Here is a 13529-nt window from a genome sequence, read left to right as displayed (position 1 = left end):
TTTTTCCCTAAATTGTAAGTAATGTTTTTAAAAGAAGAGTATTAGATTTTAGAATTATTATATTCTCCAGACTACAAAGTGTATTATAATCTAAATGTCTTATAATCTAAATATGGATTATGAATGGGTCTTCTAACTCAAATTTGCCTGAAAGTATGAATTTGTAGCCCACTACTCTTTTGAATTCACTTGCATTCACTTATTTTGCTTTCCAAATTCAACTTATATATAGAGAAATAACTTGATGAACCTTTTAGCATTTTCATGTATTTAGCACATACATGTGTTGATGTGTTCTCTTTCTTACAATTGATAATTTAAAATTATAACTAGTAAAAGTTATAATCAGAACTATATCTTAGGTGTCTAATGAGGGTTACTTATTCACATTATTTCATAATAAAAATGTCATATACAATACCATTTTCCTTATTTCCATATATATGTGTATATATATACATACATATCACCAAGAAATAAAGAGTCCAAGTAGTTTGTTATTTCAAGTAGAAATCTTTCTGTATTGCTAATCCAATGAATTCTTCTTGCAGATTTGTTCTTGCTTCAAGACTTCAGTCTGATTGGATGTTGATGCTGTATTTTGCACATACTCATTTGACTGTGACAGTCACTGTTGGATTGCTTTTAATTCCAAAGGTATTCCTCCTCTAATATGACTTTTTTCCTCTTGCAAGGCAATTTATTTAAATTCATTTGAAGGGAGTTGCTTCTTGCTTCAAAGAACATAGGTAATGGAAAGTGTAGACAACAGCTTGACATGCTAAACTCTTTTTAAAGGTCCCTGCTCAGGAAACTAGATATAGTTTTCTGTGGGGATATATTAATAAGCATCTCACATAATTTTAAGATGTTATAATTTATACAAAATCCATCATATACTTCAGTTCTTTTCTAAATATTTTGATATACCCATTATGTTTAAGCTATAGGGGGCTCAAGAAGGTCTTCTTGATAGCTATAACTTCCAGATCACTTTAAAAGCATTTTTTCATTCTCAGCCATCCTCTTGTCTGGGTTCATTATCAGAAAAATGCTGTACGTAAATATTTACATCTTTAAAATAGACTCTTTCAATGGAAACATAAATATTTGTAATATTTTTCATAGAAGAATTTTGTTTGATAATAGTAAGTGCTGACGTGGTCTAGGCCACAGGAGCGGGTGTGGAAGTGCTCAATTCAGGAGCACTTGAAATGGATTCAGGAGTCAAAGATTCTGCAGATGCCCTCTACCACAGACTCACCGAGTAGTGTACCATCAACCAAGGCTTTCAGTCACTCTGTGTTTGAATTGAGGAGGCTCTGTGACATGATAGCAGAAAGACTGCCTGGAATGAAATAAAATGATAGGTGAATTAGGTGAAAAACTATCTCAATTCCAGCACTGTCATTATTTTCCTCGGTTACACATAGAAAACAGAAGCTATTTAAACATTTCCTGACTTTATCAGGGTACTCACAGTGTAACATTACCTCAGCTGACACAGAATTGTCATTTCTTGTGTTTCATACAAGGCTTGCTTTATCTCACAAGGAACTAAAACATTAAAATTTAGCCTGAATTAAAAATGCTAACCAACTGTAAACAAAATAGAATTCTTTTTTTACTTTAATTTTATTTTTATAAAGTTGTTAACAATAATTTATTACACTTAATATTCCAACACAAATCCCACCACCATTACACCTTCCCACCACCATATTTAAAATACTTCCACCCTGATCTCCAAACCCTGCCCACAAAGCAGGACCTAAATAAGTTTTCTTGTATTGCTTGTTATGAGTAATCCACTAAAAATGATACCAAAAAATTTCTTAGAGCAAAAGGTGCGAATATTGTTGTATTTCACTCTGGAGTCGCCCTTGTATAAGAGATTACTAATATGTTAATGGTTAAGCCTTCTGTGGTTCAAAATAAAATTCTTAATTTCTTTCTTAATTGAAGGAAGAACTGATACCAAATAGTCTCAATTTTCATGAATTAATCTGTTACTGCAGTTTATTTTTACTTTTTTTAAGCTTTGCTTAATGTGATATCATCCTTATTAGATGGATATATATTCAAACTATTTCTTCACTCAATAAAATGTTACTGAGCTCCAAAGAGAAGTGAAAACATATGTTCAAAGAAAGGTTTGTACATGACTGTTCTTAGCAACATTATTCATTGTAGCTAAGAAGTAAAATGACCCAACTGTTTCTCAGCTGTCACATATATCATTTAAAATGTGGCACAATGGAGTATCATTCATCAATGATTACAAACTTTTGGGATCACTCAAAAAATATAATTACCAACATTTTTCTTTCTTAAGTGTAAGTAATGTTTTTAAATGAAGAGTACTAGACTTAAGAATTATTACAATTCTCTGGATTACAATGTGTAGTTATAAATTGGTGATACATGATCCACCCTCCAGAAACCCTAGAAATCATTATCCAAGTGACAGAAGCCAGAAATAAAGGCCACACATTGCATGATTCCATTTCCGTGAACGATGTGGAAAAGGTAACTTGATAGCGACAGGATGTCGATTAGGTGGTTGCCACAAGCTGGGGAGAAGGGAAAATGAAAGAGATTGTTTCATGGGCTCAGGTTTTCTTTAAAATAGTCTGGAACTTGTTCTGCTGGTTGCACAAGATTGAGCATATACTAAAAGATGTTGAATTGTACAGTTTAAATGGAGACACTTGATGGGAAGCCTATCTCAATGAAAAGATACTTTTTTCATTATTGAAAGACTTTGATAAACACTCTTCTTTATCTGAGAATATGAACTCATAAAAAAAGTTGTGCCCTCATTACTATCATCCTAGAAAAGCAAAGGGGAAAACAATAAACATCAATAAGGTAAATGTTTTCAAAATTATTTGGAGGTAAACAGTAAGAAAAATGTTAAAGCCGGAGACCAATAATATTTGACAAATAACTTTCTTCAATTCATGATTTTCTTTGAGATTTTGATCTGGCCCAAAAATTTTAAAAAAGGAAAAAAGAAAAACACTTATTATAATCAGTTCCCAGATAGTTTAACTATAGTATGAGAGATTTTGGAGGACAAAAACTCAAGTCTTTGAGTTTTTGTGACCTTTTGTTGATGGCACATGTGGTCTCCACAAACATTCTTACAAGAGTGAAGAAAGTCTTTACCAGTTTTTATGGTTTCTCAATAAGTCCAGGTTCAAAGAAATTAATTACTATTTAAATTAAAAATTGCCATTTCCCATGTTATTTCCCATGTTATTTCATATTTTTTGTTCACCTGCCTTTTTGTTACTTGATAGCAGGTACCAAATGGCTATTGGTTAATTTTTTAAGAGTATCTGATGGCAAGTGCGCTAAGCTGTTCTCTCAGTTTTCATGGGATAATCACTGGGTTTTGTGTTGTATGATATGTAGCTAAATTGCATATTTTCTGCTCCCCCTTGCTTCTCTAATTTACTCTTCCTCACTCCTCTACTTAAAGAAAAATAGAGATAGCAAGAGTACTTGAAACTGAAATTTATAAACATCCCATGTGAAAACAATCAAAATGTGATGAAGAAGAAACTTGAGAACAATGAGCTAAAGAGCAAATTCCCTGATTTCGGGGATCTTTGAATCTGGAACTTAGATTCATCTGAGCATCTATTCCAGAGCTCTCTAGGCTGGCACTTTGTGCCAGCTAGGTCCACGATCTACTGTGACTGGAATTCAGATTTCCTGCCTCCTGCATTTTGAAGCTTACTTTTTGAAGCTACATGTAATAGATATAAAATCATGCTCTTATGATCAGGGGTGATTGTGCCCTTATATAAAATGTAGCCTCCCCTTTATGAAGTAAAAGAAACATAAGATAGATCTCATTGTTCAAAGTGTAAGCCCATCTGGCTGCTTGTGGTTATAAATAGCTACTCAAGAAACATTTTTTTATTATTATTATTCTACGTATATTTTTCAAAATGCAAATACATCATAGGATAAAAGTAATTTAAGTTAACACTGAAAGCTGAGAGCAAAGACAAGAGTTAAGAAGAGAATTAAGATGAGGGGGAACCAAGAGGTAGTATTACCTCACTTAGAGCTTTTGCATATAAATTAGAAAGCAGAACACAAATATAGCAGCACTCCTTTTAGAAGGAGTTCATTGAATGATTTTATCAAAGCCGAATTAATGATTTTAACAGTAGAGTTTTAAAAAAATGACTGCTCTGTCTTACCGTGTCTCCAGCTCATATTACATCTATTGCAGTTCTCACACTCAAGCAATAACCCACGCGATGATATTGCCACCGAAGCATATGAAGATGAGCTAGACATGGGCCGATCTGGATCCTACCTGAACAGCAGTATCAATTCAGCCTGGAGTGAACACAGCTTGGATCCAGAGGACATACGGGTAATGCCAATGTCTCTTCTTTACTGTTTCAGGTTTGGATCATTTAGACAGGTTAAGCACCTGTGGGGTGATCACTAGGTGCTCATGAGTATGCATATGAATAGTCGAGAAAGAGACGAAAGCATGAACTAAAGACTAATGCAGGGTTAAGCTCAATTCTAAAATCTATGATCTTGTAGCATGGGTTGTTTCAACTCTTGAAAGCCCCAACAGTCACCACTGATTTATATCAGTCATAGTAATGAACCTATTATACGATCTCCATAATAAAGTTTATGACATTTTGCTGCTGCAAAAGATGGGATAGAACCATGAGCAGAGAGCCTGGATTATTTCAGATGACGCATGGCAGTATAGCATTTGGAGGAAGAAGATGCTTCGCATCATTGATGAGATTAGGTCCCCTCCCTGAACCTGACCCCACATGAGACATCATGTCCTCAATGGCTCCATGATGCTTCCCAGATTTTTCAGGGGAAATATATATGTGCTGTTTGTTATGCGCCACGGTCAGTTCCGTCTGGCCCACACAACTCACAGCTCAGAGTGCATGCCTCGTGAAGCATGCGCTGTTCCCAGCATTCACGCGCTATGTGAGATGAAACACTGAGTAATCAAACTGTGAGAACGAGGAGGAAATGCAAATGTCTGCAAGAGCTGTATAATAACTTCCCTAACGAGCTCGAACATATTGATTTGGGGGACAGAGAAATAGGGCAGTGGGTAAGGACGTGGCTGACCCACGTTTAATCTCTGGTACCCCATATATGATCCCCGGAGCCTGACAGGAGTGATCCCTAAGCTCAGTCAGGAGAGTAAGCCCCGAGTACTGCTCTCCCAGAACAGAAAAAAAAACAGACAGATTTCAATAGCATGTCATGCTCCGGAATGGCCCGCCCCCTGTATTACTCACCTTTTACGTTTTTTTATTCTTGTTCTGACAGGATGAGCTAAAGAAACTCTATGCCCAGTTGGAAATATACAAAAGGAAGAAGATGATCACCAATAACCCCCACCTCCAGAAAAAACGGTGCTCCAAGAAGGGCTTAGGCCGCTCCATCATGCGGCGCATCACGGAGATCCCCGAGACGGTCAGCAGACAGTGCTCCAAAGAGGACAAGGAAGGCGCGGAGCACAGCAGCGCCAAGAGCATTGCCATCGCCAGGAAGAACCCTCCCGAGTCTTCAGGGAACACGGGGAAGCCCAAGGAGGAGTCCCTGAAAAACCGCGTCTTCTCGCTGAAGAAGTCCCACAGCACGTACGACCACGTGACGGAGCAAGAGGATGAGCCGCACAGCCCGCCCGCAGAGAGCCAGGAGGAGGAGGGCACCGAAAATTCAGCGGCCGAGTCTCCCTCGGGCCGAAAGCTCACCCAGAAGCTCAAGGAGAACAGCGAAGGCGAGTCAGCGGAGTCGGTGCCCCTGGTGTGCAAGTCGGCCAGCGCACACAATCTCAGCTCCGAGAAGAAGCCCGGGCACCCACGCACCTCCGTACTGCAGAAGTCGCTCAGCGCCATCGCAAGTGCCAAGGAGAAGACTCTGGGACTGGCTGGGAAGACCCAGGCATCGGGTGGGGACGAACGCGCCAAGTCCCAGAAAGCTCTGCCAAAAGATAAAGAGTCCAGCCGCAAATACTCCAGTAGCGATCACCCAGCGACTAAAGATTCAGCAGCCCCCAACTCCAGCCCCCTGGAGGAGCCCAGGAAACCTCAGAAATCTGGGATTATGAAACAGCAAAGGGGCACTCCCACCACTGCCAATTCCGACCTGAGCCCTGGCACCGTCCAGGCGAAGGACAGCTTTGACATAGGCGAGGTGTGCCCTTGGGAGCTTTATGACCTGACCGCTGGTCCCGTGCCTTCAGAATCTAAAGTTCAGAAACACGTCTCTATCGCCGCTTCTGAAATAGAGAAAAACCCCACTTTCTCCTTAAAGGAGAAATCTCATCACAAGTCTAAGGCAGCTCAAGGGTGTCAGCAAATGAATCAAAAGGGCGTAGACAAAGCCGAGGTGTGCCCTTGGGAGAGCCAAGGTCAGTCCCTGTTGGAAGATGAGAAGCACTTGAGTTCTAAGACTCAGGTTCCCCCCGGGAGAGCCAACGAGGAAAAGGGCAATCAGCATTTTGCAGCCAAGGTGTGCGCTGGGCAATACGAAGAACTGTCCCCCAAAGTTGTAGCATCGAAACTAGAGAATGAAAATCTTAACCAGATAGGAGACAAGGAGAAAAACACATCTTCCTCAGAAGACAGTGTGCGTGGCTCCTGTAACCCACGTAATAACTTTCAGCCGTCTTTAATATCGCGAGCTGAAGTGTGCCCTTGGGAATTTGCGACCCCAGATCAACCAAATGCTGAAACAAGTGTAGCTTTACCTGCCTCTTCCACTTTAAGTGCAAATAAAATAGCAGGGCCTCGGAAATAAGAGGTCTGGGTACTTCTAACGTGTAGCATCTCCAGAAAGCAAAGAAGGAGGAAACCCCGAATTGGATATAAGACACAAGCTATCAGGATTGGAAATTCCCAAGATGTATTTGTCAGTGAAGGAAAAGATGAGCGGTGTGGCCAGGAGACTGGGAGGGCAGAGTAGTAGAATCCTAGAGAAGTTCATCTGGCCAAGAAGTCTTTCCCTGTGTAACACCCGGAAATTGGCTTTTTAGCATGATTAGGGGGAGTAACCCCTAATGTCTGCCCCATCAGTATTTAGCCATGGGACTTTGAAGATCCTAAACAAGGCAAATCCAGTTGAAGAAGAGAGAGAAATTGTACAAAGAAGCAGGTATAGATGTATATGACTGAAATTTTAAGTAGCTGACTAAAAAGAACTTATTTTACCTATTTAACCTTCATAGCACTGCTAACTTAATGCATCCCAAAAATACCTTTTATATTAATGATTGCTCTCATTTTCTTATAAATGTATGTTTCAGTACATTGTTGTGTCTCTCATATACGAGCATTCCAGATTGTATAATTTTTGCAGATAACTTTGATATTATGTGACACAACACATTTATGCAATCTGCAGCTACCCGATTGTTATTGCAACTTACAGAATACCTGCTGTATATCAACTTTAGTTGATTCTTGAAGTACAGTAAGCTTTCTCTGGCTTGGGAAGCCATAACTGATATGATAAAACCCTTTTAGTTTTGCCTGTGGTTTATATATTGTGCATTTGGATTTGACTCTTATTTCCCATCATGGTTTGTTATACTGTCTTAATCAGGGTTTTTATACAAGTTGAGTTACTTGTTTTGAACTTCTTGTTAGGACTCCTAAGCTTTACTAATATTGGAAATCATGTGGTCCTTCTTAGTCATATGTCTTAATAAGTTAAGGGAAACATACATTGTTTGTTCAAAGTCAGAGATAGACAACACTTTCATTCCAAATAATTGTCCCTTTGAACTCTTTTCAGTATTTTATCCTTAACAGCATTTCCTAAGGATGAAGTTAAGAGTCAGAAAAATTTATTGTGCATTATTGTTATCATTGGAGAGGGAAGACTCTAGGAACGATGTGAGAATTACACCAGTACTTAAGAGCCAGGGAATTTGCCTTTCAAAACAAAGTCAGAAAGGGAGCTCCAGAGAGCACTTTCAAGGGATTATTTTTTTAAACAGAAGAATTATGGTAGCATCAAGATCGTTGTATGGATATATTTTTATTATACATACTGAATATATAATATTTTAAATTACCTTAAACTACTTATTCTCATAAGGTGTTACTCATTGTTTCAACTGGGGGTAGAATATAACTGAGCTCAAATCCCAAAGAGACTTATAACATGATTTATTCATAGCCTAAAGGTGGATTGGGCTCTTCATTCTTCCAAGCTTTGGGAAATTTACAAGTCCTGCAAATTGCCTTTGTGAGCCACCTAGCTCAAACTTTCAAACCACCAGTTTATTTGCAAGGCAAAACAGCCCCCAAACCACTTTTTATAAAACTTACCGCATTCCATATTGATGTCTTGGCATGAGGATCCTAAGCTGCTGATTTAGCACTACTGATGGAACCATGCAAAGAGATCCTGTCCAAAGCCCAGCCTCATTTTGTTGAAAGCTAAATGACTTTAAAGTAAAAATAGAACCCAGAATTCTCTTTCTCTCACACTAAAACTGAAGCATGAATGGTTTATTTGGCTAGGATCTTTCTGGCCTAAGTAGCTGAATTTCATTTTATGAGCAACAGCAAAAACATGCTTTGAGGATGAAAGATGAGAAAAAGAGAATTAGAAGGTAGCTAAAGGGCTGTTCTTAGAGAACCCATTCTCAGGGGAAGGACAAAACTAAGAATTCTCCTTAATGATCATTAAATGTTTCTTAATGATTTTTATTCAGGAGTAAATGAGCACTTGACTATTTTTGCAAAGTTGTGCATAACTCTTCCTTACTGGTTTGCTGCATAGTGCATTACTCAGGTGGTTGGTTTAAAGAGATATAGAAATTCTATTTTTTGTGTTTCCTTCGATTCCTTCTTCCCTCCTTTCCAAGTGAGGCCTGTCCACTTAGTAATGTTGAAATGACACTTTAAGCTCTATTTGTGAATTCGGTTTGGAGTTTCCAGACCCACTTACACTTGCTTTATTTATGCCCAAGATCTGTTATCACTTTGTTCACGGTTTGAGAAATAAGCAGACAAGCATCAATGAATTTTTATTGCACTTCTGGATGCTCCTGCAAGAGATATGGCTTAAAGAAAACTTGCCAAATTATACCTTAGTGATATTCTATGAGTCATAGATTTTTCTCCACCAGCATAAATCAGTGAGAGTGCCTAGGGTCCTTCCTAAGGTTTCATTGCCATCAACTATCACTCAGAGAAGTTTAAATCTACAGTGTGTGAGGTCATTTTCCCAGACTGATTGTAAGAACGTAAATAAACACTGTTATGGCCACAAACATTTGCTAGGTTGTCCTTCTCATTGCATGTGCAGGCTGCATCCTGTCCTTGTTTTTAAGTCAGGGTTTATAAATAGGTAGATTTATACCAATCTTAATAGAAATGTGTATTTTATGCAAGAAGTAAATGCTTCACGACATGAATTATAACTCAACCCATTGTAATCTTTGGTGGCAATATGGATTTGAAAATCGACAGTTCTCTTGTATTTGCTTCCTAGGTTTCTGCATGCAAATGATGACAGGTAGGACTGAAAAAAAAAAAACACTGCCTTTTGACTTCTAGCATTTAGCAACTGAGAGTTGTAGAGTCTATAAAGCTGTAAGTCTCTTAACTTAAATCTGTGGTTCTTCTGAAACTATTATCCAAAACCTACAGCATCCCACCATGAAATATTTGGTAAATTTATGTTGTGATGTGTTTCAGCATGTACATAATTATAACTTCTCTGCAATAAAGCATATTTATATGAAAATGATTTGTGGTGATTTCAAAAAATCAAGTTTATTTTCTTTAACCAACTTTGGAAGGAATCTCGTGTATCTTTGGCTTTGCTTAAGCCTATACTTATGCCTATACATCTTCATATTGTTTGTGTACAGCAGTATGTTCATTAGCCAACTGGAGTAAAGACATGTCAGCAAAAATAGGTAATTTGGGTTGTAACATACCAACTTCTTCCTGGGTGAAGAAGTTTGACTTATCATTCAAGTCTATCAGGTGTAATTGTTTCACTATGATTTTTTGGAGGAAACATCCGCCTTGCAAAGATATAAGCTTATAGTTAAACTGGTGGTAAAAGTGAATCACTAAGATGAGATTCAGAAGACTATAAAGAAAATCAGCAATGTCTAGATCTGGAATTTCCTTGATTTGTCATCTCTTTAACAAGTGGAATGTCACCCTCCTATGCAGAACTTCTGGTAGCAATTGCCAAATATGAGGAGCCCTGTGGGGCTGGAGTCCGAAGCATCTCCTGTTGACTTAATTCACCTCCTACATTTACAAGGGTACAGGAGAGTATTATTAGAACTGCTTGTTACTAAGAGACTTGATCTCAGCACAGCTAAGCTTTTATCTATCCTTGTCTTATGCATCTGTTCATTCATGTCTTAATAAACAAGTGGTATCTAAAATACTGTTCTTCACCAGTCAGGATCATTATCATATCAATATGCAGAGCAATGCAGGTAATTACTTGGAGTCAATAAAACCTGTTAAGATGAGAGATTTTCGTTTAAGAATGCTATGCCCAAAAATGGAACTAACTCAGTTCAATTTTTCAATTTACTCCGCACATATACCAGACAATCTGGAAAGCAGTGATAACCAGCTTTAGATGAACAAGAGCTCCAGTAATACTCAGGCTTACAAGCATATTCAGTCACTGCTATATTAATACACAGGAGAATGTGACTAAATCGTTGAATCAGGGAAGGATGACAAGAGAAGTTCATTAGGCTGAAATTCTGGAATGCCATGTCTGAAAGTTAACAAAAAAAAGAAGATATGGCCTGGAAGGTAGCTTCACAGCCAAGCACCCTTAATCTGAAGCATGGGGTGCTTGGCTATGAAGATACCTTCCAGGCTGTATCTTCTTTTTTTCTTTCAGACATGGCATTCACTCCAGCCTTATCCTGTAGTTTTGAGAGCTATCAAAAAGATTTTAAACAGGGTCAAGAACATGGTTCAAAAGGTATAAGCAAATGTCTGACCTGTGCAAAGCCCTGAATTGTTCTTGGTGTGGTATGGCACCCTAAACACTGCCAGTGTTGATATGCTCGGCCTACCTAGCATGGCAGGGTTCCCAAGACTGCAGCACTGGGCACAAGACCCCAACAATGAGACACTCACTTTGAGACTGAATATTGCCAGGAGTAGTCCCTGGACCACCAAAGAAAGCACTTCTTTTTCTTTTTAATATTATTTTTTTTAACTTTATTGATTCACCGTGAGATAGAACATTACAAAGTTTTTCATGATTGGGTTTCAGTCATGCCATATTCCAACACCCAGATACCCATCCTTCCACCAGTGTAATTTCCCGGCACAGTGGTAGGGTGTTTGCCTTGCACTCAGCCAACATGCCCGACCTGAGTTCGATTCCTCCGCCCCTCTCGGAGAGCCCGGCAAGCTCCCGAGAGTATCTCGACCGCACGGCAGAGCCTGGCAAGCCACCCGTGATGTATTCGATATGCCAGACAGAGTAACAACAAAATCTCCAAAGGAGATGTTACTGGGCCCGCTTGAGCAAATCGATGAACAACGGGAGGGCCTTCTTCTTCAATGTCCCCAGTTTCCCTCCCACCACTCCCCCACAAAGCACCCTCTACTCCAGCCTGCCTCTATGGCAGGCACCTCTTCTCTCTATCTCTCTCTCTTTCTCTGCCTCTCTATCTACCTCTCTCTTTCTCTCTCCCTCAGCACTTCTGAGGTTGTGTAGCTTTTGTTATTTTTTAAAGCTTTAAACAAAAACACAAGCAAATTATATATTAAAAGGATCACTCTGGAAGCAGCTCCCAAATGGATTGAAGCAGACAGAGACTAAAAAAAGCAACTACAACTGTGGAAAGATTTGGATCAAGGATCAAGGTGAAGACAGAAGGAGAGGAAAATAAATTGGTTATTTTATCTGGGTGATTAGTAAACTGCCAAAGACATTTGAGTAATTTCAGAAGTTTTTAAAACCTAAGAAAATCTATAGACCTCATCTCATCAGCTAGGATAAAACTATAGAATTGGGACCAACTTCCTGCTATGGGAGACCTTAATACTTGGGTTGGGGAAAGGGGATAACTTGTTGCTACACATGAATTTAAATGTCTCTGTAAGTAGCTGGTGAGATGATCCAGCTGAACCCATCTCTGCTTGTTTAAGGACTAAGTGATCACCCTCCCCCTCTCTTAGTACCATTGTGTATACTATCGTCTGTACACTCTATACTTTGGGCCTAAAAATTGGGAATTTTTAGCTCTTAGCCAGTAAGCTAAGACAAAAGTATTTGAGGAATAAGAGGTCTTGAAATTCAAGTTCACTGTGTTGTTTTTACGTAATGGAGTCAGTACTTGTTGGAATTGTTTGGCTGTATCTGTGTGTACGTGCATGCGTGGGTGTGTGTGTGTTTGTGTGTCTGTGTGTCTGTGTGTGTGTTTCTGTGTAGGGATAGTCATGGAATCTTTTCTTGGCCTAAATTTAGAAACATTTTGTTTGAAAACTACCCAGAGAAACTATTTCTATCAGAAATTGACTGTCACATAAAAAGTAAGGATTTATGATCTAAAATAATGTGTTAAGATTTTCCTTATCATTTTCAAACCTATTTCACTCTACAGAAGTAATATTTTTTCCCATTTTGGTTGTTTTCTGTTTAAACATTTGTTTGGTGGAAAATATAAAGACAGGCTTGAAAAAAATCATATATTCTATTGGAAAGCAAAATTCAACCACGTAAATTTGGAGAACTCATTGTCTTCCTCAGTGCAAGAATTGGGCAGCATCCCATGTAGTTAGCAGAATGGAGTGGGAGAACTATCCAAAATGAAAGGTTTTTCTAGTCTAAAAGAGAGTAGGACAAAGTTATTAGCATTTGCTTCAGGCCAGATGAAGACTGAAGATCTTTTTGGTCCTCTCAAAGAGAGGCCCTCACTAACGCTAATCAGGAAATTCTGAAGCATAGGTTTAAAATTCCACCTTTCAGGAAACTGAAACTGTAGGTAGGTCAGGTATTAAATTTTTGTGGGGTTTGGCATAAATCGTTGGGCTGTCTAGTTTCTTTCATTCTCCCTTTTTTGTCGTAACAGTTCTAATTTGGAATCAGCGGCTTAGGCAGAAGATAATGAAATGTATGAATTTGTTTTTAATTCCCCCTTTCTTTCACTGTGATGTGAAAATAGTACTCTGCCAAAAATACAACTGTCTGATCCAATGAAAATGGAAAATGAGGGATAAATATAGGAAAAGGTCTGTGCTGTACAACAGTCACATTCCTAGAAAGAAAAATAAGTTAAATATGCAAATAGGTTTGTGACAGTTCTTAGAGCAGGCACTCCCTTTTCAGTAATAGGAAAGTTGTGGGCCCTTTTAAAGCATAAGAAACAGAAATTTGTGTGAAGTTTCCCCCCAAACATACACTGGATTTCATTCCTCCTCACACTTTATCTTGCTGTTTTACTCATCAAAAATTCTTTCTTCTTTCTCCCTACCACCATTTAGAAATGATGCTGG

General features: G+C 38.6%; 1 protein-coding gene across 1 annotated transcript in view; it reads left to right on the top strand.

Moving 5' to 3' along the window:
- The window catches only part of GPR158 (G protein-coupled receptor 158), a 346381-nt gene extending 336607 nt beyond the window's left edge, over positions 1 to 9774 (top strand). Inside the window, exons 9-11 of the mRNA XM_056131077.1 lie at positions 552 to 657; positions 4253 to 4399; positions 5344 to 9774. Coding sequence (XP_055987052.1) covers positions 552 to 657; positions 4253 to 4399; positions 5344 to 6819 — 1729 coding nt within the window. The 3' untranslated portion in view covers positions 6820 to 9774. The remainder of the gene's footprint in view (positions 1 to 551; positions 658 to 4252; positions 4400 to 5343) is intronic.
- Positions 9775 to 13529: the final 3755 nt, after the last annotated feature.

The sequence above is a fragment of the Sorex fumeus genome, unplaced genomic scaffold, assembly GCF_029834395.1.
Source record: "Sorex fumeus unplaced genomic scaffold, SorFum_2.1 ptg000007l, whole genome shotgun sequence".
NCBI classification, from domain to species: Eukaryota; Metazoa; Chordata; class Mammalia; order Eulipotyphla; family Soricidae; genus Sorex; species Sorex fumeus.
The sequence above is the reverse complement of the archived record's forward strand: the minus strand, read 5'-3'. Positions and strand labels throughout refer to the sequence as shown.